This window comes from Myotis brandtii, unplaced genomic scaffold, assembly GCF_000412655.1.
Source record: "Myotis brandtii unplaced genomic scaffold, ASM41265v1 scaffold358, whole genome shotgun sequence".
Taxonomy (NCBI): Eukaryota; Metazoa; Chordata; class Mammalia; order Chiroptera; family Vespertilionidae; genus Myotis; species Myotis brandtii.
This window is the reverse complement of record NW_005363772.1, coordinates 3,614,001-3,641,564: the sequence shown is the minus strand read 5'-3', so window position 1 is coordinate 3,641,564 and position 27,564 is coordinate 3,614,001. Positions and strand designations below refer to the sequence as shown.

General features: G+C 39.1%; 1 protein-coding gene across 6 annotated transcripts in view; it reads right to left on the bottom strand.

Annotated features, from left to right (window-relative positions):
• Positions 1-27,564, bottom strand: part of STK38L (serine/threonine kinase 38 like) — a 69,410-nt gene that overhangs the window by 9,721 nt on the left and 32,125 nt on the right. For 2 of the 6 annotated variants that reach the window (XM_014544283.1, XM_014544285.1), the window contains exons 2-10: positions 18,158-18,302; positions 15,511-15,612; positions 13,837-13,888; positions 8,773-8,895; positions 8,496-8,579; positions 5,731-5,854; positions 3,826-3,980; positions 3,433-3,535; positions 3,189-3,250 (exon numbers count right to left, since the gene is read on the bottom strand). In XM_014544283.1, coding sequence (XP_014399769.1) covers positions 3,189-3,250; positions 3,433-3,535; positions 3,826-3,980; positions 5,731-5,854; positions 8,496-8,579; positions 8,773-8,895; positions 13,837-13,888; positions 15,511-15,612; positions 18,158-18,291 — 939 coding nt within the window. In that variant the 5' untranslated portion in view covers positions 18,292-18,302. Of the gene's footprint in view, positions 1-3,188; positions 3,251-3,432; positions 3,536-3,825; positions 3,981-5,730; positions 5,855-8,495; positions 8,580-8,772; positions 8,896-13,836; positions 13,889-15,510; positions 15,613-18,157; positions 18,303-27,564 lie in introns of those variants that run through there. The other 4 variants (XM_014544284.1, XM_005871837.2, XM_005871838.2 and 1 more) reach the window with 4 other exon arrangements.

Genomic DNA, 27,564 nt, shown 5'->3' with positions numbered 1-27,564 from the left:
CAGCAGCCGGCCGTGCCTTGCCGCCCCAGGAACCGAGATCGGTGGGTCTCGGGGCAGCAAGGCATGCCCGCCCCAGAAGCCCCCAGGAGCCGGCCTGCCTTGCCACCCCAGGACCCCATCGGAGGTCCCAGGACGGCAAGGCACGCCCACCCAAGAAGCCCCAGCAGCCTCCTGATATGGTAGTAACTCTATCAGTAAGCACTCTGAAAGTCAGTGGCATAAATGCACCAATTAAAAGACAGATTATGAGGGTGAATCAAAAACAAAACCCACTTTAAATATAAAGACACATATAGATTAAAAGTAAATGAATTAAGCTGCAGCCTGTTTTGCTCAGTGGATAGAGCATTAGCCCGTGGACTGAAGGGTCCCAGGTTCGATTCCAGTCAAGGGCATGTACCTCAGTTGCTGGCTTGATCCCCAGTCCCTATCAGAGCATGTGCAGGAGGCAACCAATCAATGTGTCTCTCCCTTTCCCTTCACTCTCTCTAAAATTTAATGGAAAAATATCCTTGGGTGAAGATTAACAAAAACAAAGTAAATGGATTAAGTAACATTAAAGAGATTATAAGAAAAATATATTCCAAATTTTGTTAGTTGTATAATGGTTATGTTTAAATTATTAACACCTAAGAAATTGGGTGAAGGGTACATATAATATGCTGTAGTATTTTATAGGTTTTTTTACATGTATGAGATTATTTCAAATTAAAATATTAAAAAATTAAAAATTAATAAAATATTAATTGAAATGTATCTGCATTACATGAAAAATCTCCTAATTGCTTCTAGCATAATTTATTAAATTGTGCTAAAATTTACAAGGGTTCAATTAAAAAATATCTTAATTCTAAATGATATAATAGAAAATATATAATAGTGCAGTTATAAGCGCTTATCTGAAAATAAAAATTTAAAGAAGTGAATTTAAAGAAGGGATTAGCCAAAGAAAATATATGCACAACCCATGGACACAGACAACAGTATGGTGATGGCCAGAGAGAAGTGGGGGGCAAGAGCTGGGTAGAGGGGGCAAATAGGGACATCCTATATAATAATAATAAAAGGCTAATATGCACATTGACTGAATGGCAGAATGACCAGTTTCTATGATGCGCACTGGCCACTAGGGGGCAGACACTCAATGCAGGAGCTGCCCCCTGGTGGTCAGTGCATTTCCATATGGGGAGTGCCACTTAGCCAGAAGCTGGCTCATGGCTGGCCAGCGCAGTGGTGGTGGCAGGAGCCTCTCCCACCTCCGTGGCAGCACTAAGAATGTCCAACTAACGGTTTAGACCGAATCCCTTGGGGGCCTAAGCCTTTAGTTGGACATCCCCCGAGGGCTCCCTGGCTGCCAGAAGGATGTCTGACTGCAAGCTTAGGCCTGATCTCCGGGGAGTGGGCCTAAGTCGGCAGGTCGACATCCCCCAAGGGGTCCTGGACTATGAATGGGTGCAGGCTGGGCTGAGGGGACCCCCCCGCCAGTGCAAAAATTTTTGTGCACCGGGCCTCTAGTATATATATAATCATCAGGTATTTTCATTATAAACCTAATTCCAGGCCACTGATCATCCATTAGGAAGCAATGCAATTTTTCATTCTCAATTCACATAACGTCTTACCAAAACTATATTTAAAGAGCTAGTTCTCAACTAAGGGTAGTACTCTAGGGACCATTTGAAAATGTGTGACAGCAGATTTTGTCATCTCAGTGACCTGGGGGAGGACATGATTGGCATTTAGTGGGCAGGGGATACAGGTCCTGAAGGATTTCCTGTCCAGAATACATAGAGTCCCCTCTATTTCTCCCTTGGGAAACACTATACAAGTTATGATGATGGCCAGAAGAATAGTAAAACATGCACATAAGTAATCTTCTGTAAATATTCTGTAAATAGGGGGTTATAGAATCCCCACCATATTTTTAAGCAATGTTCATTTTTCCCTTTTAAAGTAGGAGATACTGCAAAACTTTTCTCCATTATAAAATCTGATCTAAAAGTGACACACTTAAAAGTAGAAGAAAGTTTTTCTTGTTAATGCATAGCTCAATAAATTTTTTAAACTTTTAAAAACACTGAAATGTTTTACAAGCCCAGGAAGCTTGCAATTACTTGGGGGTAATGAGAGAATGAGCTCAATAATGCCAAGGTCATTTTATTTGGTTCGAGAGGGTATTAGACTATTATCTTTCAGTCTATTTACCTTCTTGAGGAAATTAATTTCATTTTCATCATTTTATTGAATTTAACATATTTACAGAGTGTCCATATGTGCTAGGCATTATACAAGAAGTTAGGAAAACAAAGTCAAAAGGCACATTCTTAATCTGGAGAATGTTCAAAGACCTAGTTTACAGGATAAAGAAAAAGAAGAAAAGGGGCAAAAGATTCTTATATTTGCTAAGTAATAGAGGAGAAATAGTGTAGGGTTAAAAATAGACAGTGTTGCCCAGCCAGTGAGCCTCAGGGGTTGAGCATCGACCCATACACCAAAAGGTTGCTGGTTTGATTCCCAGTCAAGGCACATGCCCAAGGTTTCTAACTCAATTCCCAGTAGGGGGCATGCAGGAGGCAGCCAATCAATGATTCTCATCACTAATATTTCTATCTCTCTGCCTCTCCCTTTTTCTCTCTAAAAATCAATAAAAATATATTTAAAAATAGTGTTATTTTATTGTACATTAAAGGAGTAATTTATCTGTGGTAAAGTCTGCTTTCTAACTTTATTCATTGTAAGACTGTTAACACCCTAAGTTTCCTGTTTATTTTGTCAATAAAAAAGTTCTTAGAAATACACAACCATCTTACATGTGCTGATTGCTATTTGTTTTATCAGGACAGGTATGGAAAATGGAAAAATGGAAATCACCAGGCAGTCACTAAATTACACTTACTACAGTGAGTTTTATATAAAGTGCTAATCACTAGTAAACAGACAATTATTTAATTATAGATATGCTTTAGAAGCTACTCAAAAGTTAAATTATAAAGTAAAAATCAGCAGTTCACTTTACAGGCAAGGAAACACTATAGAGAAACTAAGAAAATTGTGTGATCCCAGAACAAGCATTATCATTGCTATAAAGTAAGTACTAATCATTGTGAAAGATACAAAATAAGCAAAAAAATCAAAGGAGATTTTAGAACCAGGGCACCAAACTGTTCTTAAAAACATGGCTAACTCACCAGTTGTCTCCTATTCTTCTTCCATGTTTCTGCTTTCCTCTTTGAGTTCATGTTTTGAAATGCTATTTTCAACAAGACAGAATTGTTATCATGAGAAAACTCTCACCCCAGAACAAATACACACATACACATTTGAAATGCACTGGTTTAAGGAGTAAGGAGAGGGAGAGAGAGACCCTTTAGTTCTCAACAGTACTGAATTAAATCAGCTATATCACTTTAACCGAGAACACATCAAACTTACAGAAGTCACTTGGTGGGTTGTGTGTAAGGTTTCTGTAGAATTCAGTTCTGTGAGCTTTCTTTAATCCCGTGCATAAGCCAAAATCAGATAATTTTACATGACCCTAAAAAAGGAAAAAAAAAACTAGTAAAATCAGTGGATTATATTAACTTCGAAACAAAAGCTTTATTGTAAACTTTTTAAAATTCAACTATTATAAAAATTCTTAGCTTAGAATCCATACAAATGAAATGTAATAGTATAAATGTTTGATGATAATGACTGCATCATTCTATAAAATAATGTAGGTTAGCAATAATATAAATTGCAGTTGTCCATTTCCAATCACAAAATTAGCTCTATTACTCCATAAAATAACTAGCAACCAAATAATTCACCAGTTTATTCACATACCTTGGCATCTAACAAAAGGTTGTCTGGCTTAATATCCCGATGGATAAAACCCAACTGGTGGATCGCATCTATTGCTAGAACAGTTTCTGAAATATAGAACTGTGTTTCCTCTTCTGTCAAGGTATCTTTCTTCATTAGCAATGTCATCATGTCCCCTATAAAGGAAAGTATCATGTATTGAAAGGCCTCAAAAGGGAAATACCTTGTAAATGCTTTCTTTGTATCTACACAATGTATGCCTGATTTTTGAATTTTATGATCCACCCAGTATACCTCCAACCATCTCCAGGGCCAAATAAAGTGTCACTGCATAGGCAAAAGTTTTATGACATTTAATGGGTTTAAGATAGAAAGTACATGAAATCAAATCAAAGCAGAGCTAATAATGAAGTAATATCCACCACTCAACATCCAGAATAAGTTGCTGAGAAAAACATACCAAACTGGAAAATGAATCAATAAGCACACCTGGAAATGGGATATACTAGTATTCTTTCAAATTCAAGTTTCAAAAACACTCAGAGCTCTTTGGGCTAGCAAAAATAGGACATCATTCCACTGAAAGACTTACCTTCAGACATTCTTTTTTTGTCTGTTTGTTAATCCTCATCCGAGGATATTTTTCCATTGATTTTTAGGGAGAGTGGGAGAGGGAAAAACGGAGAGAAACATCGATGTGAGAGAAACACATCGATTGGTTGCCTCCTGCATGTGCCCCAACCAGGGCCCGGGCCAGGGAGGAGCCTGCAACCAAGGTATGTGCCCTTGAGCAGAATCGAACCCAGGACCCTTTGGTCCTCAGGCCGATGCTCTATCCACTGAGCCAAACCAGCTAGGGCCAGACATTATTTTATTTTCAAGGGATTTTTTTCGTTAAAGGGAGGCAAAGAACAAACACTGGTGAACTTACCATTCAAAATTGACAAAGTATATTTTCATGATGCTTCAGATTAAAAAAATAATAATAAAGTAGAAGTATTCTTTGTTCTCCATTCCCATTCTATTCCTCTTTCCCATTTTGCTGAGTAACCATTATCATGCATTTAGTTTGATGTGTATCCTTCTAGCTTCTTTTTAAAATGTTTTCATATACTTATATATTAATCTAAAGACTTACAGTCTTTTGTAGGTTTTTAAAAAATTACACAAATAGTATCAATTGTACATATAATTGCACAGCTTGCTTTATTACGCCACCGTTTCTGAGATATTACTATTGAAAAAGATATAGCTCCTGACTTTTAACTACTGTAAAATATTTCATCTCATAATTATGCCACATTTTATTTGTCCAGCCTTCTATGGCTGGACATTTATCTTGCATTCAGGTTTTCACTATTATGACAATGCTACAATGAGCATCCTTTTACAGGTCTCTTGTACATGGGTGTGGGGGAGAATCTCCAGGGAATACAGCTGGTTGTGGAATTGTGGAGTTGTAGGACACCTGCATTTTCCACTTTACTGCTATGTATGAATTGCTCTCCCAGTAGGATTACAGATTAATTTACATATATGAGGCCAGTTCCCCACAGCCTCATCTGTCTTAATGTTTTTACTAATCAGATGAGTGTGAAATGGTATCTCATTCTTGTTTTAATTTGCATTTCCCTGAATACTGGTGAGGTTGAACATTTTCCTATATTTTTATAGACAGCCAGAGTTCTTCAGTGCACTATCATTTGCCCATTGGGTTGTTTTTCTTTAGTGATTTGTTTTTCTTTCTTCAAAAGAATATGATTTGTCAAAATTAGCATTATTATGGGAGGAGCTATTGGAAAACCATGACTGACTATATAAACCTCAGAGCTAGGAATACCAAAGTAAACCTAATCAATAAAATTGTAATTACATATAGTGATTTGCTTGTGTTCAGCCTGTCATTGCTGTTACGTTTGCTTTTACCTCCAGGGAGAAATTCCATGATTAGATAAAGGTTCCTCTTATCTTGAAAACTGTAAAACATCTTCACCACCCAGGCACCATCTGCTTCTACCAAAATATCTCTTTCTGCTCGAATATGAGCCACCTAGATGAATGTATTTTGAAAAAATAATTGTAACATATTACACATTTTCAAGCTTACCTCTTACAATTATCCATCCAGTTCCTAAGAAGTCATGAAGGAAAGCTGGAGTTTTAGAAAAAATTTAAAACATATATGCATGTTCATATTCTCGTTAAACACGGAGAACCTCAGGAAATAGTTTATTTTAGCTTATATCTTTAGGCCTAAAAAGGTCGGATCCACAGGTATATTAGGGGAAGTTGAGGCCTTTAAGGTAGAAAAACGACTAGTCTCAAACCTTCCTGACCAGATTCTCCTCCTAGGCAAAGATTCTGGCTTTGTCTTATAAATTTAGAGCCCTAGTCTGACTTTTAAATGTTAAAAGAAGTAAGCGATGCTCTATCAATCGGTTTGACAAAGTCAGGGTCCTTAGCAAACTATTTTTTAACTGTTAGTAGTCAAAGGACTTGATTTGGTTTTTAACCATTTGGTTTGCTTTTTTTAAGCAGAAACGTTTATAATAACTTTATATTCTTTTGTTATAACATACAACCTCTATAACATCTATAAACAATCTATAGCAAATAAATGTAATTTTGTGGAGTTTTGCTACTGATTTTTGTCAGATACACAATTACTAGGGATCCATTTTATAAGCTGGAATATTTTATAAACTGAGTAATTTGTGGAGTTCATATAATCAATTTTCAGATATTTTTGCATTATTTCTTGAAAGACTACCAATAAGGTTTGATTTTATACTTTTGCTATTTTCATTGTGCACCACTATGAATTCTGGCCCAAAGCACAAGAGAACAAATATTTTATAAACCTTTTCATGATAATAAAATCTGACCTGCTTAAAATATCATATTTCAGATTACTGTATTATTATCTAGTATGCTAAATGCTCTGAGATCAAAGCACAAGAATAAAAATTGAAAAATTAAGAAATTTTTTTTTTGGGCATTAGAGAACTTTATAATCTCTCTGGATCTGTTTCAAAATTCTTACCTATTGTCTTTTACAAAGCATTCTAAGATGGTAAAGAAAAAGCCTTGCCTAGCCGGTGTGGCTCATTAGTTGAGCATTGACCTATGAACCAGGAGGTCACGGTTCAATTCCCAGTCAGGGCACATGCCCGGGTTGTGGGCTCAATCCCCAGTATGGGGTGTGCAGAAGGCAGTCTATCAGTGATTTTCTCTCATCATTGATGTTCTAGCTCTCTCTCCCTCTTCCTTCTTCTCTTAAATCAATAAAAATATATTTTATAAAACTAATTTCTTCATAGGACTTATCAATCATGACTGTTTGGAATAGTGGTCTGCCTATTTTCCCCACTGCTATAAAAGAACAAGGATCAGGTGTGTCCTGTTAACCACTGTATTCCCAGAACCTAGAACAGGGGTCCTCAAACTACAGCCCGCGGGCCACATGCAAATACAAATATTGTATTTGTTCCCGTTTTGTTTTTTTACTTCAAAATAAGATATGTGCAGTGTGCATAGGAATTTGTTCATAGTTTTTTTAAAACTATAGTCCGGCCCTCCAACGGTCTGAGGGACAGAGAACTGGCCCCCTGTTTAAAAAGTTTGAGGACCCCTGACCTAGAACATGCGAATACTTGTTGGATGAATGAAATAGAAATAAAGTGGAAGAATGCAGTAAAAATTCAAGTGGGCCATATTTAAATAAAAATTAATATTATATTGCTATAATAACAAAGTAAGCTTCAGGTGGGCACTAAAAGACTGAAGTAAAGCATTAGGTACAGAGAGGTGCCATCTCCCCTTGTACCGCCATTGTAGAGGTCTTCACTAGCATATGTAGCATATGAGTGTCCACCCAGACTGGAAACACAGGTGAATAGATAAAATAATACTAGTAATGTTTTCAGATTTATGGCTACCACCGAAACCACATTAAGTCATAAAAAACAGGAAGACAGCCCCGAAGTATGAAATTGGAGTGGTTATAGATTTTGTAAATACATAAAATAAGCAAATTCTAAGGAGACTGTTCTTGCTTTTGTGATATGTGACAGGGATTGAGGGTACTGAGAACTATCCTTTATTTTCACTGAAGTCAGAAAAGAGGGTATTTTGTTATGGACTGAATGTTTTTCCTCAAATTCCCATGATAATGCCCAAACCCCTAGGATAACTGGATTTGAAGAAAGGGCCTCTAAGGAGGTAATTAAGGTTAAGTGAGGTCACTGGGGGTGGAGGGGTCATGGGAGGGGATTGGTATCTGTATTAAGAAGAGACACCAGATAGCTCACACTCTGTGTGCACACACCGAGGAGAGGCTATGTGGGGCCTTAATGGGATGGCAGCTGCCTACAAGACAGGAAGAGAGCCCTCACCAGAAACCAAAGCCTGCCAGAAACTTGATTTTAGACTTCCACCCTCCAGAACTGTAAGAAAATAAATTTCTTTTGTTTAAGTCACCAAATCTAAGATATTTTGTTATGGCAGCCTGAACAGACTAATACATATTTAGATTATAAATTCAGAAGAAATTTTAACTATAAGAATTGAGAAGCGATGGCACAGGCTATCAAAAATTACTAGATTATATAGTAAGATACATAGATTTCTTTTTAAAAATTCCAATATCAGCCAGTGGATGTTTCTTTGGTTGCATGTATTAAAGAACATACCTGCTCTTTTTCAAGCATATCAGCTTTTCTCAATATCTTCATTGCATAGATATGGCCTGTATCTTTCTTCTGGACCAGCCGCACCTAGAATGTGAAAATTGACCACATTGTAGATGTTAAACAGTCACTACTATTTATTTAGGAGTAAATAGTAGATTCCTTTAAAGAAAACAGTGTTGCAATTTGCCATTCATGGTATTTTATTTTAATACATATCTATTTTAAACCTATTTTAAGATATATATTCAATAACAGTGTATTTTAAAAAGAACCACACCTCTCCAAATGCTCCTCTTCCTATAACTTTCAGAGACTCAAAGTCATCCAAGCCAAGTCTGGTCCTTTTGAGCCGTAAAAACTCTGTTTCCTTGCGAGCATGCTGTGATCGGCGTAACTTTTTCTATTAAAAAAAAAAAAAGACAGTTTAAAAGAAGACTTTAAAATCAGATTGTATCAAAGGAAACCTACAGTATTAAAAGACAAGATATATAAAAATGGGGGTGAAACCCTGGCCAGTGTGGCTAAGTGATTAGAGTGTTGGCCTGTACATCGAAGGGTCTTGGGGTCGATTACAGTCAAGGGCACATATCTGGGTTACAGGTTTGATCCCAAGCCCCAATCAGGAAACGTACGGGAGGCAACCAATTGATATGTCTTTCTCACATCAATGTTTCTCTCTCTCCCTTCCTCTCTCTAAAAAACAAAAACAAAAAACAACTCAATGGAAAAAATATCCTCGGGTGAGGATTACCAGCAACAAAAAAAAAGTGAGGTGAAGTATCTACACTAATAAAAGAGAAACATGCAAATTGGTGTCACTCTGCTACCCTTCCCATTGGCTAATCAGCATATCCTTATGCAAATTAACTGTCAGCCAAGATGGCGGCCGGCAGCCATGCACTGAAGCTAACAGGGAGGCTTGCTTGCTCCAGTGATGGCGAACTCCAACGTTCCCCGCCTGACTTGCCGGCCTCTCAGCTGCAACTCTAAGCAACTATGTTGCAAATATAGAAGCTAAACAAAACCCCAGAAACCGGCTTTCAGTCAGCCGGGCTTCAGCCAGCCGGACTGCAACATTGTATCAAATACAGAAGGTAAAGGCCAGAAACCTGCTTTCAGCAGCGAGGCCTCAGAGCTAAAACTGTCCCAGAATAGAAAAAAAAAAAGAAAAAAGGGAGCAGTTGGAAGCTTCAGTCACCAGCCAGCCTGAAAACGGCCCTCAGCCCCTCACCCAGACTGTCCAGGCACCCCAGTGGGGACCCCCACCCTGATCAAGGACACCCTTCAGGGCAAACCAGCCGGCCCCCACCCATGCACCAGGCCTCTATCCTATACACTAAAAGGGTAATATGCCTCCCAGCACCGGGATCAGCAGAGCAGCGAGGCTCCCGGCACCAGGATCAGCGTGACAGGGGGCAGCGCCCAAACCCCCTGATCGCCCTGCGGCTCTGTGTGTGACAGGGGGCGGTGGCCTAACTCCCCTATCGGCCCTACTCTGTGAGTGACAGGGGGCAGCGCCCAAACCCCCTGATCGCCCTGCGGCTCTGTGTGTGACAGGGGGCGGTGGCCTAACTCCCCTATCGGCCCTACTCTGTGAGTGACAGGGGGCAGCGCCCAAACCCCCTGATCGCCCTGCGGCTCTGTGTGTGACAGGGGGCGGTGGCCTAACTCCCCTATCGGCCCTACTCTGTGAGTGACAGGGGGCAGCGCCCAAACCCCCTGATCGCCCTGCGGCTCTGTGTGTGACAGGGGGCGGTGGCCTAACTCCCCTATCGGCCCTACTCTGTGAGTGACAGGGGGCAGCGCCCAAACCCCCTGATCGCCCTGCGGCTCTGTGTGTGACAGGGGGCGGTGGCCTAACTCCCCTATCGGCCCTACTCTGTGAGTGACAGGGGGCAGCGCCCAAACCCCCTGATCGCCCTGCGGCTCTGTGTGTGACAGGGGGCGGTGGCCTAACTCCCCTATCGGCCCTACTCTGTGAGTGACAGGGGGCAGCGCCCAAACCCCCTGATCGCCCTGCGGCTCTGTGTGTGACAGGGGGCGGTGGCCTAACTCCCCTATCGGCCCTACTCTGTGAGTGACAGGGGGCAGCGCCCAAACCCCCTGATCGCCCTGCGGCTCTGTGTGTGACAGGGGGCGGTGGCCTAACTCCCCTATCGGCCCTACTCTGTGAGTGACAGGGGGCAGCGCCCAAACCCCCTGATCGCCCTGCGGCTCTGTGTGTGACAGGGGGCGGTGGCCTAACTCCCCTATCGGCCCTACTCTGTGAGTGACAGGGGGCAGCGCCCAAACCCCCTGATCGCCCTGCGGCTCTGTGTGTGACAGGGGGTGGCGCCGCAACCTCCCCATCGACCCTGCCTTGAGTGTGACAGGGGGTGGTGCCCCAACCCCCTAATCGGCCCTACCCTGAGCGTGACTGAGGGTGGCATCGCAACCTCCCGATCCGCCCTGCTCTGTGCATGACAGGGGGCGGCGCCCCAACTCCCCAATCAGCCCTGCTCTGAGCCTGACCAGGGGCTGCACTTAGGGATTGGGCCTGCCCTCTGCCACCCGGGAGCAGGCCTAAGCCAGCAGGTCGTTATCTCCCGAGGGGTCCCAGACTGCGAGAGGGCACAGGCCGGGCTGGGGGACCCCCCTCCCCCCCGAGTGCACAAATTTTTGTGCACTGGGCCTCTAGTCTATATATATAAAAGCCTAAGCGACCAGTCAACTGTTCAACCAGTTGACCGATAGATGGGTCACTATGACATGCACTGACCACCAGGGGGCAGACGCTCAATGCAGGAGTTGCCCCCTGGTGGTTAGTGTGCTCCCACAGCAGAAGCACCGCTCAGCTGACCAATAGATGCCAGACGCCCGGCTCATGCCTGGCGAATGCAGCTGCAGCGTCGCGCCTGAAGTGGAGCAGCAGCGATCCTACCAAGCTGCAGCCAGATGAGCAGGAGCAGCGCAGTGCCCAGCCCAGGTTTGGGCTCCTCCCCAGCCGCCTGCCGCTTCACACACTACTACATCCCTCCGGGCTGTTGGACTGCCGGTTTTGGTGGATCCCTGCAGGCCACACAGAGGGACCCCACAGGTGCACGAATAAAAAAAATCTAAAGAAAACTTTAAAAAACTTTTTTAACGACTGAAAAATCTTTATTCTTGAAGTATAACCCATTAAATATTTCATCTTAACTATATCATGATATTCTTTCATCTACATGCTAACTTAATTAAAAAATAAAAGTTAAACTTTAGGCAATGCTAATAGTATTCTGATATTGATTTTGACTCTGTCAAGAAATCGACTTTGCTTCAATTCCTTAAATCCCAAGGTTGCTCTGTCACAACCACTGAGACTTATGACACCAAAACAACAAAGCAAGAGTGTTTCCATAGAGATGTGCTTACGGCAGAATTTATTCTTGGAAAGATTTAATAAACTGCTTGAGACTTGGCACACAAATTCCTGAAAAAATGAAACTGCAACAAAGATAATTACATAAAGAATTCATTAAAATATTCAACTCAGGAATTTCACAATTCATTCTCCAGCAGTCACAAAAATAACGAGCATTAATATGAAACATTATGAAATATTTGAAGGTTACATTTGGAATGGGCATTTGTTTCATTGTTCTATACTTCATTTTTCCCCTCACCAAACAAAATTCTGTTTTTGACAAAGCTCCTATGGGAAATGAAAATAATCAATGAAAAAATTAAACCCCTGTTCATCTTCAACTGAACCCTATCAAGCATTCAGTGGTTCAGTTCTGAGGCGGAGACAAGTCAAAATGACCATAACAGTTCAGAAACATCACTCTGACATGCAGCTCAAGGTATAACTACTAAATAGTCCTTCCCTACCCCTCCGTTTATGCTTTCAAGAGGGTTAGGTAAACTATATATATATTAATTAGAAATATGTAAATATGTATCATCAATGCAATGGAATTCTGATAATTCTAACAAAGTTAATCTAAGAGGATCAAATTAAGAATTATGTCTTCAACATGGCTAGTGTGGCTCTGTGGTTGTGTGTCAACCCATGAACCAAGATGTCATGGGTTTGATTCCCAGGAGTGTGGTGGAGGCAGCCAATCGATGCTCTCTTATCGATGTTTCTATCTCTCTATCCCTCTCCTTTCCTCTCTCTTTAAAGAATTATGTCTTCAATGTAAATATCTTTATACAGGTAAGTGAAGTTATACACTCAGGCACATCAGTAGTGAAAACAGTGAAGACTATTTTTTGGATCAAAAATGCCATTTGAATAACAGTTTAAAAAACTGAATTACTAGTAAAACAAAAAGATCAAAAAGCAGTTTTAGATTTGAAGACTAAATAAAAAATGCCACATGGTGGCACTGTAGTACAGTCTTTCAAAGCAGTAAAGACATTCCTCCCCACCCCTTTTAATTACATAAATGAGTAAATATAAGAATTCTGAAAGACATTCTAGATTTCTAACATTATGGGTTATAGAATAAACAGAGTGCAGTTGGATTTAGCTTTAGAAACTTGTGTAATCTGAATGAAAAAAATAACCTTATTACACAGTTTCATAAATTACACTCAAAATTGATAAACGAGAAGCACCTAAAGAAAATAATGTTTATTAATATTTTATTCGTTGTGTAGTACAGCAAGTTAACAATGTTTATGTGTTGGAGATAGCTATTAGCAGAAAAGGAGAATCCCAAGTGTATGGAATATATAATCTAACAGAAATGGGACATCACCTATAATGTTGTTACATTACTTTAAAAAAAAATCTATTCCATGATATTAGTTTTAATTCTTAGAGTCCAGTGTGGCTCAGTGGTTGAGCATCGACCTATGAACTAGGAGGTCAGAGTTCGAGTCCCAGTCAGGGCACATGCCTGGGTTGCAGGCTCCATCCCCAGTGGGGGGACTTGCAGGAGGCAACCGATCAATGATTCTTATCATTGATGTTTTTTTCTCTCTCTCCCCCGCCCTGTTCTACATGCCTGGGTTGCAGGCTCCATCCCCAGTGGGGGGACTTGCAGGAGGCAACCGATCAATGATTCTTATCATTGATGTTTTTCTCTCTCTCTCTCCCACCCTGTTCTTTCCTCTCATTGAAATCAATAAAAATAAAAATTTTTAAAAAAAGAAATAGTATATAACATTGTGTAAGTTTTAGGTATATAATGTGATGATTTGATCCATATATATATTGCAAAATGATTACAATAAGGTTAATATATCCATCACCCTCACATAACTACTCTTTTTCTGTAGTGAGAACATTTAAGATCCACTCTCTTAGTAACTGTCAAGCACATAATACAGTATTGTTAACTATAGTCACAGTAATCACAGCTAACATTACCTCTTCATCTGCTAATCCTTCTTCTTCCATAGCCACTTCTAATTTCTTCTGCCTTAACAAAAGAAAAATAATTTACATTTTAAATACATTCCTAACTACTCCCATTTTTAAATGTACATTTATTTATTCAATTTTACCACTTCAATTTGGTATGCTAAAAAAATCTTTCAAGTTGAATTAAAATAATCACTAAGCATAGTTTTCTTTCTCAAAATATAAACCCAATTCAGATTTAGCTTTCTCATACTGGTCAAATAAAATTTACTTCTAAAGTTGTCTAAATGAATTGTTAGCAAAGGTGACTAATGTTCTAAGAAGGAAAACTCTGTTATCTAATGTTCAAACCACCAAAATCATTAACATATATCAATGTTTATATTTGATGTATATAAAGGTAACTATAATGACTAAAAGTACAAATTTTTAAGGTGGCTATCCATTTAAATCCTGATTCTAACACTTATTAGCTAAATGAGCTTGTCCACATCCTTCACTTAAACTCTAAACTTGATTTCCTACTTAATCAAGGAAAGATGTTCAATGCAACTGAGTATATTTTATTCTAATTCTTTATAAATTAGAAAACCATCTATGTATATAAAAAGTAACCCAAAGAACTACAAGAACTTTTCAAGGTACAGTATAGCCAAGTTCAGTTATTATTTTAAAATTGCATCCTTGAAGTTAGTTAAAGCTAATAAGAGGGGGTGTGGAGAAGATAGAGGAGGGACAGGATAACGAGAGAAACGGTTGTGGCACAAATTTTGTAACTCATCTCCAAGTGAATATTAAGTATTTTATTTCTAATGTATTCGCTTTTCCTAAAGATAAACCCGAGAGAGAGCTCTTTCTAGTTAGTTTTGGAGTATGCTAGAAGACAAACTTCCCAGGCTTTATCCACATGGGTATAGAGGGTGAGGACTGAAACTACCATTCACATTGTTTAGTATTTGTTATTTATAACAGTACTAGAGGCCCAGTGCATGACAATTCGTGCACTCGGGGGGTGGGTCCTCAGCCCAGCCTGCACCCTCTTGCAGTCCGGGACCTCTTGGGGGATGTCCACCTGCCGGCTTAGGCCCGCTCCCCAGGGGATCGGACCTAAGCTGGCAGTCAAACATCCCTCTGGCAGCCCGGGAGCTCTCAGGGGATGTCTGACTGATGGCTTAGGCCTGCTCTCCACAGGGAGCAGGCCTAAGCCACAGTTGGACATCCTTAGCGCTGCCGAGGAGGCAGGAGAGGCTCCCGCCACCACTGCTGCACTTGCAGCCGTTAGCCTGGCTTATGGCTGAGCAGAGCTCCCCCTGTGGGAGCGCACTGACCACCAGGTGGCAGCTCCTGTGTTGAGCGTCTGCCTCCTGGTGGTCAGTGCACATCATAGCAACCGGTTGTTCCCGGTTGTTCCATAGTTAGGGTCAATTTGCATATTATCCTTTTATTATATAGGATGTCCAAAAGTAAGCTCTTTCCTAATCCATCAAAATCACTTCTTTTTCTTTCTTAAGAAAAATTCCTAGCAAAAATATCTAGAGCCTGTTCATAAATGAGCACCCAAATGGAGATGAGACCTAATAACATATTCTTCACCTACTTCCTCAGCAGTTATAATAGGTACCTTGGTGCTTACCATACTGATTTTTATCTTTTCTTACATATTATTTCCCTAAGCCCAACCTTAGAATGGAACAAGCGCCTAACATCGGATTCTGTGCCTGCCATCGTGTACCTCTGGGCCTGCAGAGCTGCTTGCTGAATGATTTTGAGTTTTCTCCTCTGCTGAAAGAATCCAAAGAGTGAGAGGACCATTAATCTGGGAGGGATAGCCACATACAAGCAACTCTATTCTTCTCAGACCTCTACTGCACCCTTTCCTTGCCAAGACTAACACTTCATGGAATCATATTTCATTCAGGAGCAAGAGGTACTAATTTTCATTCATTTGCACCATGCCTACCCGGAACACCTATGACTTCTCTTGTACCTTTAAAAAAAAAATAGCTTTTCTCCTCAAATGCTCTGGCATTTTGTTCTTTGCTTGGTACTTTATTTAGCTTATGTATTTATCCAATTAGTTAAACCTTAAAATTCATCACATGTTTTCTTAAAGTATAAACTATTTTTACTCTGTATTTTTATTACTTTAACAATGCATTAATTTTATTTTATTTTTTTCAATTACAGTTTACATTCAATATTATTTTGTATTAGTGTCAAGTGTTCAGCACAATGGATAGACAATCATACTTTACACTGTTTAATATGACTTCCATTGCACCACCAAGCTGAGACTGTTGTGGTTTGTGTTATTTTAATAACAGCAGATGCTTTTATTCTTACTCTCCTTTGTTTAGAAATAGAGGGGAAAATTGAATTACTTTAAGGTTTCAGCAAGAAATGACAATGAACCTTTAAAATTCTGACAAATAACTCATGCCTGCCTCCTGAGAAAATATAGGTCTTTCTTTCCTTGGTTCTCTTCTACTTTGTTCACTCTCCCTTGATGATGTGAACACTCTCAGAGGCTTCCATTACATTTACAATTAGTGTAACTACTATATTTGGATTTATTTCTAACTTATTCTGTGGTTTCTATTTATACCTACTATTTGGTATTTCAGGTTTTTGTTTTCTCTGGGCCTTCTTTTGAACTGATTTCCCCCTTCATTCCATTATTTTCCTTCTACAGGTTTGGAAGTTACAAACTTCATTTTTGGTCTTTTAGTGGCTACCCTAGAAATTACATGTACAGTTAATTTGTCAAAGTCTGAAATTAATCTTTATCCTGTCTACATTGTATTCCTATTCTTAAAGATACAAAGATATCTAAGAACACTTTCATTCCACTTCCCTCCTGACGGAGAGTCGACAGTTAGAAAATATTTTAATTCTTTTTTTTTAAAATGCCCAAGACAATGTCATTATTATTGTTTTTATACAGTCAGCTTTTGTTGGGATTTATCCACCTATTCACATTTAAACCTTCTGTTTGTGATCACTTTCCTTCTGTCTAAATTGAATCTTTTGGAATTTTTCCTGATGATGAACCCCTGGTTTAACTTGCCTCAGCTCCATTCTCTTTCCTCTCTTCCTTTGAGAACTTTAATTAAAGGTACATTAGCTTTTCTCACTAGTCTCTATGTTTCTTACCTCTCATATTTTCTTACTCTGTCTCTGAATAATTGTTTTATCTTCTAGTCCCAGTCCCAATTCTCGCCTCAGCTATGTCTCATCTGCAGTGAGACTTGTCCAAAATTAAGTTCTAACCCTGATTCTTCTTGAGTCCTGTTTCACTGAGTTGCACCAACCCTTTTGCCCAGGCATGATATTTCAGAGCCAGTATTGACTTGTTTCTCTCACATTTCATATTTGGCTAGTTTCCATGTTTTTTCATCTTTCTCGCCCGTCAATTCTCCTCTTTGTTGCTGTCACAATCCTAATTCGAGCCTCCTTTCTATTTGCCTGGATTATATCACTAGCCTTTCCTGTTCCTAATCCCTCCTCCCACAGTCCATTCTATGCATCACAATTAAAGTACTCTTCCAGAGAAACATCTGCAATCATTTGATTCTTCTGTTCAAAACTCAGGGAGGCCCTCTACCACCATGGGAAGAGCTACACTAACAAAGCATTCAAGACTCCTAGGAAATCTTTACCTCTAGCTTGAGCTTAACTGAACGGTGCTTGAGTTAGCACTGAAGGTGATTTCTTCTGTCTCTGATGCCCTTCCTCTTGCTCTTTTATTTCTTTCTTCTCCCTTTTATGTGTGTATAAATAGGACTCTTTCTTTAGAGTCCTGTTTAAACACTATCACCATTTATAATGTCATCCCAGTTGCCTTAGGCAAAAGCAATCTCTCTCTTCTTGGCCCTTCTCTTAGTGATACTTTTCACTCTTTCACATAGTATCTATGTGCATTAGCTCCCTTACTCTAAGTTTCCTGAAAGCAAAACAACATGTCTTCCATTTTTTATTCTTCTAGACCCACTTATATATACTCAACATTATAAATGTTTTTGGATTAAAGTCAATTATTCATAATGCATCCCTCTAAAAGAAAGTAAAAAGCTATATCATAATTTCATGGTTGAAAATGTTTTGTTTAAAACATCTCATTTGAAATAAGTATATGGGTTCACAGGACAAGGAACTATTCTGCAAAAATAAAACAAATAATTAGGTCCACTGTCAGGATAAGAAAGTTAAAAACAACACACAGGGATGGATCTCCAAAATTTATATTATTAATGGGCAACATATTTACATTCCACTTGCAGCATAACAGCTTATTTAAATAGAAAATTTTGACTAGTTGTTACTATACCTGGTTTCTCTCTCTTCATGCTGTAAGATTAGGTTGCTGTAAAAATTCTCCAACGTGAGCTTGGCCACAGTCACTCTTTCCCGGGTATGGCTGCTCATAGGAAAGGTGGCTGTACTCCCTGCCGTCATTGCCATAGTAACAGAAACTGAAATAACATAAATACAAATTATTCAGTAGAAAAAAGTTTTTATCCCTTATAACAGACTCTAGAAATGGTTTGATTTCTACTAAGCAAAATTTGACCCTAACAATTAAGATATCCAAATCTTTCACATTATAAACAATACAATGCTAGAAAAGAAAGATGCACCATTCCTAAAGCAATAGAAATTAATTTTGTACTGGCAAAACCAGGGCTGAATAACAGTAAAGAAGCACTAGTGGGAGTCCAGGCACAATATAAATACATGCACACACAAAAGGTTGTACTCAACAAGCATTCAAAACAAGAAACGGTCAATCTATTTTGTTGTTGTTTTATTGATTACTAAATAAAATCCAAAGATTTTGATAATACTTATGTCCTCAATAAATGTAAGTGTCCTAAGAGTTAATGTAGCTTAATTAAATAGTAAGAAATAGCTTCTTCCATATAAATGTTATGAAACATGAAGTGTTACATCTAAAGCAATTCTTATCAGGGGAAAATACTTTTAGAAAGAAGCTCCTTTGACGGAGGCCAGGGTTGCCCTATTTCATTCTGAATTCTGTCATTTCAGGTAGTATTATAACAAGGCGTAGTATACTTCTCCAAACTAGGATGTCCGTCTCATTTTCAAAAGACACTCAAATGCCTGTAGGAACCAGGCAGGAAACACAAATGTGTGAATTAAGCCAGGTGACAATGAGGAAGTTTTGTGTATGTCCAATTAACACCATTCAAGTGCCAACTTTGAAAAACCACTGGGACAGCCAAAGTACTGGTTTAAAGAAGATAATATGTACAATTGGACAAGATACGGAATGTAATAAAAAGGCTGCTTCATAGGGGGGCTGTTGAACTCTGGTGGCTGTTTGCTGATCCTAAGAGATTTGCCTACCACAGTCTACATCTGGACAAAAAAAAACTAGAATATTCCCATATGTTAAATGGATTTTTGCTTATTTGCATGGGGATCATAACAGAACAACCTAGAGAAGATCCAGATTGCATAGAGTGAGCATCCAACATTGCATTCCTAGTGAAAACATACTCCCCCAAACTTGCTACCTATTCCCCAACACCCACCTCTCCTTAACTACACAAAGATACCAACCCTGTATATGGGCCTGAACTGCACTAGAATCCAGGGATAATGGAATGAACCAAAAGCCTTTCCTATGCTTCAATGTCAAATACAGATTAAAAGTAAACAATCTCCAGATCCACTGTCATCTTATTGAGTTTATACCTCAAAGTATTGCAGGACCCACAAATCCATACACAATCAATCTATTATTTTACCATCATAAACTTGTCCCTCTGCTAACTAATCTAAATTTTTTATAACAAGAAGCTGATCACATTATTTGTTTAAAACGCTCCAGTTTCCTCACTGCCTATAGCAAATCAAATTAACTTAGCATGATAAAGACAACTCACATACACTGAATGCTGGTAGATATCAGGGATTTTATGATATTTTATTACTGAATTTCCCTTTTTTCTCCTAAGGATTTAAGATAGTGGCACCTTCTTATGCATGACTGCATTTCATCCTCACAGCAGCCCTGTAAGTAAGGAACTAAAGCTTAAGAAAAGTCTCATAGCTAGTGAACTGTGGAGTTAGATCTCCAACTCCAAATGCTATCTCCAACTTGCCATTCCAGCCTTAGCTGCTCCCCTTGCTCATTGCTTACTCTTCTCCCAACATGCTTGGCTCTTTCATGCCTCCAAGGCCTCACATGACCCATCCCTGAATCAGTTATGTCCTGAAGTCCCTCCCTTCCTCCCTTCCTTCCTTTCTGAGAGAGAGAAAGGGGGGGAGAGAATGAGAGAGAATATCAATTTGTTGTTTCACTTATTTATGAATTCATTGACTGATTCTTGTATGTGCCTTAACTGGGGACTGAACCCACAACCTTGGTGTATGGAGGACAACCCTCTAATCAACTGAGCTACCTGGCCAGGGCCTGTCCTGAACTTTCTTCACAGGAACCTTGATTCTTTAAGGCACAGTCTTACTGTGAAGACTTCTCTAACATGCCCTACCAGAAGAGACCTAACATTTGCATTAGGTCTCTTCTTTCATAGGTGTTCTCTAACATTTGCACCAATATAGCTCAGGTACTGGTGCTTATCACTCCACTTCTCCATCCCACGAAACTAGAAGCATTTCTGGGCAAAAACTTTTCCTGATTCATTTTTTGAGTATTTACCACAACAGCACTGTATCTGACACATAGCAGGCATTAATGAATGAATGACTCAACCTATCAAATAGGGGAGGGGAAAGAGCTGAAAGAACTGGCTAAAAGTAATAAAGACTGATTAATAAGCAACTGTGGAAAAAGAAATTACTGAACTTAGAAGTCAGAAATTTAGAAATTTAATCCAGGCCCTGCTGCTAAATGATCATATGCTCTTGTTCAAATCACCAGAACGCTCTGAACTGGTCACTTTTCCCCAGACAGGTATTATGTATTTGTTCTGCCTAGTTCACAGGCCATCTGAGATAATACACAACAAAACCATTATGGCTTATACAAATGTAAGACATTATTTTAGGCACTTAGTTTAATATTTTAAATGTGCAAAATGTTTTAAAAATAATAGTATTGTTTTTAAAAACAATTAATAATAAAAATAAATGAAACCCAAGAATTATCACAGCCAAATGCTTTTTAAGTGCTAAGCTGTTCTTCTTGGAATGCTATCAAAGGCAATGTTATCAAACCATTTTTGGAAATATCAGAATCACTGGGTTCATATTCTATGATTCAGGATCGGTAGAAGTGGAGTTCTTCGGGTGCCGCGAGGAAAATAATTTCCTGAGGCCCCCACAGGAGGATGGAGTTTCATGGAAAGCTTTATTGATGATGTAAAATTAAGGGGGTTCCCTCCAAGATCCCATCTCTGTCTGTCTTGCCATGGAAGAAGTCTAATCTTGTCTTCAGCAGGGCCAGAATGAAGGCCACTGCCCAGAATTTCTGCTCCATATCAAAGTATAGTATAATCCAGCATCTGGCTAGCTTAGCTTGTGTTCCCAGCTGTAGTCCATTGCCTGTGGTGTTCACACAGCAATGGGCCATGCGGTTGCTTAAAGACACATGGCTTTGGAGAGAGAACAGGTGAGCCCATAGGCGAGTGCAGGTCACAGAAAAGAGAGAACAAGAGACCAAGCTTGAGCAAGAAGGAGGGAATTCTTTGTCTCTAGGGATTTAAACTATTCAAGATTTTGAGCGTTTCTGATGTGGTCCACCCCGTAGCCAATCCATTGTTCCCCAGGCTAGACTGACAAGCAAGCACCTTCCCTATGTTACTCCGACTTCACTATGCATGTGCCCACCTCCCACTTTGTTCGATCCCTTCCCGCAGTGATCTGCAGCAAATGGACCGGTGGTTCCCTGGGGAACGTGAAGCTGTAGCTTCCTGGTGAAGCTGCCCAGGTGACTATGCTTACAATGTCTGACTCTCCCTTTGCTCTTTTTCCCTTATTAATATTGATAAACTAGTTAATTATGATGACAACACCATCAACCCATTTTTGGAAATATCAGAATCACTGGGTTCATGTTCTATGTTTCAGGATCAGATGCAGAAAAGTCAAAGAAGGAAAACAGAACAGGAATGTTGTTTAGCAGACATCCTAAACCCTGTTTGTTAACTGGGATTTGGGGGTTGGGGTGCAGGGAAGGAAGCTGGGGAGGATAGATTAGAAGTTGAGAAATTCAAATAATTTGAGAAAATCCAGATTATACAAAATTAAACAAGGTTCTTGTTGCAAGACTTTCCAGCATCTTTAATATGTAACTATTCACCCTAAAACCTCAAAAAGGTGATAAGGGATACAATTTGCAATAGTATTCTAGGGAGCCTTCTTTAGGCATATAAAATTTGAGTTCATATATAATTCTCTTCAAACACTAGTTAAAAAGTGCCCGTCACTTTATTTTTTAACAAACATTGGGGTGGGGGGGGGGTGGGAGCACAGAAGTTCTAATACAGAGCAATGCCTAGGAATTTTAGAGTGCTAATTTGTCCAGATCTGTAGCTGATAGAGAATTTTCAAATTGGTTTGCCAGTTATGAGGAGGAAAAAAGGTCAAGACCCAACTCTAATTGTCCAAGGACTATATTTTCCTTTCAAAAAGTTTATGATGAAAAAGCAAACAAAACATTTTATAATGCCTCTTGAGAAAAACACACAAAGAAATAGCCCATAAGAAAATATTTCGGAAGTCAAAAAGAAAGCTATATAATGAACTCAGGGTGCGGTCTTGGAAGGCAGTTGACTGGCTGCCAAGGGACCTCTTAGAACAGGCTGCTCTGCTCAGTCTGCCAAGGGGCAAGGTCTGGCCTTCAGCTGCCAGTGTCCCAGGGCAATCAAATTCTGGAAGCTACTTTATCCTAAGAGAGTTCGGGAGAGACTGATATACAAGACATAATGTCAACTGACTTATTTACACAATAAGAAATTGAGTAACAAGGAACAGATCCTTGCATCTTCTCACAAATGCATTCTGTCCTTGTAGGCAACTGGATGCAAAGCCATAATGAGGATCAGAAGATTGCTCAGTGAGCATGCATCAGAAAAAAGAGAACTGTTATTCAATTTAAATGTTTCATGGCATCAGGATAAGGCAAAATCTTTAAAATAAATTTTAAAAAGACTACTTGCTATCTAGCCCAGACAATTTTGCCCACTTTAAAGTAGCTGGAGATGGCCAATATTAACCTCTGCTGCTGACTGGGATGAAACAATATTGGGGGACTAGAGGTGGGCAGAAATATTACTGAGCAAAAATTTAGGGAAAATTTTATGAAACATAAAAAAATGTTAGGGAATTCCAAATAATTCCAAACAACTAGGAATTGTTTGCATTAATAATACAGAAATAAATATGAATTATTTTAGATAAAAATTTATGAACCTGAGGTCTTTATAAAAGAGGGAGAAACAGAAGATCAGGTTTCTCCCATCATAGGAAGATGTAATGAGTTCAACTCCAAAATCCAGCAGTGGATATCAAGTAATAGACAGTCTATAACAGGGGTGGGCAAACTTTTTGACTCGAGGGCCACAATGGGTTCTTAAACTGGACCGGAGGGCCGGAACAAAAGCATGGCTGGAGTGTTTGTGTGAACTAATATAAATTCAAAGTAAACATCATTACATAAAAGGGTACGGTCTTTTTTTTTTTTTAGTTTTATTCATTTCAAACAGGCCGGATCCGGCCCGCAGACCGTAGTTTGCCCACGGCTGGTCTATAATTTAATCATGATCAGTATGTTTTTTCTGTTCTGTTACACATACATGCAAGTGTGTATGCCTTGTTTAAAAACCAAATCACAACAAATCCTATGTGTATTTATCTTTGTAATGAAAGTATTACAGCATCTGGCAAAGTACTGAACACATAGTAAGCGTTTTATAAATAAGTGATGGATTTTCAATAATGTTTCACATATTATAATTTCCTTTGGATTATAAACTAAAGAATCATTTAGTATTATGTTAAACTCCAGAAACAAACCCTACATGAGTGATACAATTGCAGAAAAGACCAAAAATTCTACCCATATTCTTGAATAAATAGCATCTTTTAGAGATCAGCTTTAAAATTAAGGAAAAATATTTTCTTGTTACCAGACACAAATAGGCTTTACAAAAATTCTAATTTAACAAAACTAAGAACAAAGCCTTCCCGCTGCAGTTTGACAATCTGTTTGAGGCCGGACACAAATAGGCTTTACAAAAATTCTATTTTAACAAAACTAAGAACAGAAGTGACCAAATTATTACAAAGAATGATCTAGATGACTGGCACTTATTATATTGCAAATTTATTCCTCTAGTGGATTTAATACTGTTCTTTGTCTTTTATTAAAGCCCTTTCTTTAGCCAGAAAAAGGAACAGGATGCAATTTGCAAGTCTAGAATTCCTGGACTGATAAAAACAACACCAGGTGCCCTTGAATTTCCTGTTCACGTGTTTTCTCCAGACTCCCCTATTCATTAATGGAGACACTACCAATAATAGTTAAGTCCAACATTCTTTCGTTTACCAAGCCTGGGGAAAGGCGATAAAAAATCTGGCACTCAGGCCATCTATAAATAGAGGTGGTGTCTCTAACCATTTACCATCAAACTTCTAAAGTGGGAAAACAGAACTGCTTTACCTGACTGGTAAAACACACTATTAAACTGGTGGTTTCACCTTAGTTTTCACATATTACATTTCAGATGAAAGAGTATCTTTAATGCTACTGTATTACCTTGGATTATTAAAAAAATGTCCTAAATTCATCATTAGTTGTAACCATTATGTTCTAGGCTATAACAGGTCTTTAGGTTAAACACCGTATATGCTGGTCCCTAATGCTAGAATAGCCACAACTTCTTTCCTCTCTGAGGTGCAATCCAAAGAGGAAGAAGCTCTGGTAAGGGAGCTAGGGTTGGTTAGAGCATCATTCCGATTCACTAAGGTTGTGGGTTGCATCCCTGGTCAGGGCATATAAAAGAGTCAACCAATGAATGTATAAATCAGTGGAACAAATTGATGTCTCTCTCTCTCTCTCTCCTTCCTCTTTCTCAAAAATCAATAAATAAATCAAATTAAAAAGCAAAGAGGAAGAAATTCACAGCCAAGTGAGCATTCCAGTCCCAGTCCTAACTTTTACTAGTTGCATGACTCCCATCCAACATTTATTGTACATATACACTATGTGCTAGCACTGCACAAAGTACTGAGAATAGGAAGACTGATAAAATACATTAAAATACATATATATATTCTTTTCTCTTAAGGGGGTTCATAATCTTATGGGAACACAAAGAAGGGAGAAATCAGCTCTCCAGAGGAGGAGAGGTGTAAGGGCATGAAGTAGACTGGCACACTTGAGTGTAGAGAATGGCTTAAGTACATTTAGTGAAACAGCAGAAGATGAAGGCGAGACAGGAATCATGATAAAATACCTTCCTCCTTTTTTGCCATATTAAAAAATTACCTGGAGCAAAAAGGGGGGTAAAAAAGGCTTTCATTAAGTGAAGACCCAGCAGCCAATAAAAAAACAACAACCATTTATTGAGTGCTTACCCAGGTACCAAGATCTCTTTTACATGTTTTAATGCATTTAATCCTCCTAACCAACCTTAAAATCTTATCTGATTACCGCTTGGATAGATTCTGCTAGTATAGGGTAGATGCCAAAAAAACTGGGAGTAGATTAGGCTAGAGCAGGGGTGGGCAACCCCTGGCACACGTGCCAAACATGGCACTTCAGTGTAGTTGCATCTTAGATAAATAAATAATTTTACATAACAAGTTATCTTAAAGACCATAGACATGGATTGACGAGAGAGGGGAAGAGCAATTTCTATGCCTCTGCCTTAACTCTCCCTGCCTTCCTAGATTTGACCAGTGTTTTGGTTTCATCTACATACGCTTGTGAATCTTTGTTCTCAGTGATGAATTTTGTTAAGTCTCGTAATAGGAGTAGCCTGACGGATGAAAGTAGTAGCTCGTGCATATCTCTGAAGGTCACGAAATATAAACCTGATGTAAAATCTCTGTCATCAGTGATGCAGCAGCAAAAGTCCCACTGATAATATCAAATGGAGTCATAAAGTTTTCTGTCGGACTATCAGTGTACATGTATACATTAAAAAATAAATGTATTTTTCATCATCATATACTGTGTTTTTGTCGCTTGAATGAATTTTATTATTTCTTCAAGGTTCTTCACATACGTACACCTTAAGAGATATCAAGTAGGCGTAACATGTTCTCAAAAAATTAGGGTTGGCACGCAGAAGAATTTTGAGTCAGAGATTTTGCTGGTTTTGGCACGCACTCACAAAAAGGTTGCCCACCCCTGGGCTAGAGGAATATAAATCAGGTTAAGGGGACTCAATAATTAATAGTCATGGGTTACAAACTGACAGCCTGAAGGCATATTTTGTTTGACTTGCACTGTGATTTAAAAATGGAAAGATTTCATATAAAAATCCAGATTTCTGGTTCCTCTTAAACAATCACATCTATCAAATATGAGCCCACATTCTTGACTGGAAATAGCTGGAACAGAGAAGCATCAGCTTCCTAGCAATACCACATCCAGCCACAGTCCACCAACTTTCTACCCCCTCATGCCCACCTTCCTTCACTCATATTACCTGTAAGCTTTATTATCTGCCTCCTGTAAACACTTAGACTATAATCCTTTTAAGATAGTAGCAGAAGAGACTAAAAGAAGGTCTCAGCTGGAAAGAGTGAAATCTAAAATTATCTCTGGGTTTCAGATCTGGATGACTGGGTAAATGGTCCTATCATTTATTGATAAGGATAGGTAGTATCAGAACAGCTAAATTGGTGGGGAAAAGAGTAAGTTTAAGGCTGATCTTGTCTGAGTTATTTAACCAGACTCAGGATTCTCATCTCTAAAATGGAGATAATGGCCCTAGATGGTTTGGCTCAGTGGATAGAGCGTTGACCTGCAGACTGAAGGGTCCCGGGTTTGATTCCAGTCAAGGGCACATGCCCAGGTTGTGGGCTCGACCCCCGGTGGGGAGCATGCAGGAGGCAGCCAATCAATGATTCTCTCTCATCATTGATGTTTCCATCTCTCTCTCCCTCTCCTTTCCCCTCTGAAATTAATAAAAGTATATTTTAAAAACAACAACAATTTCTTAAAAAATAATAAAATAAAATGGAGATAATGTGTGCCAACTGTACAGCCTTGATGTGATGCTTCGATGGTGGCAGAGCACAATAATGAAGGGCCAGATTGCCTGGACCTGAATTTTGGCCCAGACACTCACTAGCTGTCTGACTTTAAGCAAATTCCTTAAAAGTTCTATGCTTCACTTCTCTGTAGACTACAATAAAGATAATAATGGTCAACTGTGTACATGCTGATTATGCTAATACAAGACTTTTAAGAATTAGGAAAGTTAATACTTGTAAAAGACTTAGTGTCTGGCACAGAGAAATGTGAGGTGTTTGATAAATCAATAAATTATGTGAGAAAGTATTTTAAAACATCTCTTGACTCATATTAAATGGCAAAAATGATTAATTTTCTTCCCTTCCCTGCCCAATCTTCCTGGATCACTTCTCCTGCCTTGCACTGCTATCCTAAGGTAGTTTGTAAATGTTGTCTCTAGGCATATTCCCTATTTCTCCTACTCTTATACCTATTTGATTAGACAAATTAGATTGCTTTTTAAAAAAATATATTTTATTTTTACAGAGAGGAAGGGAGAG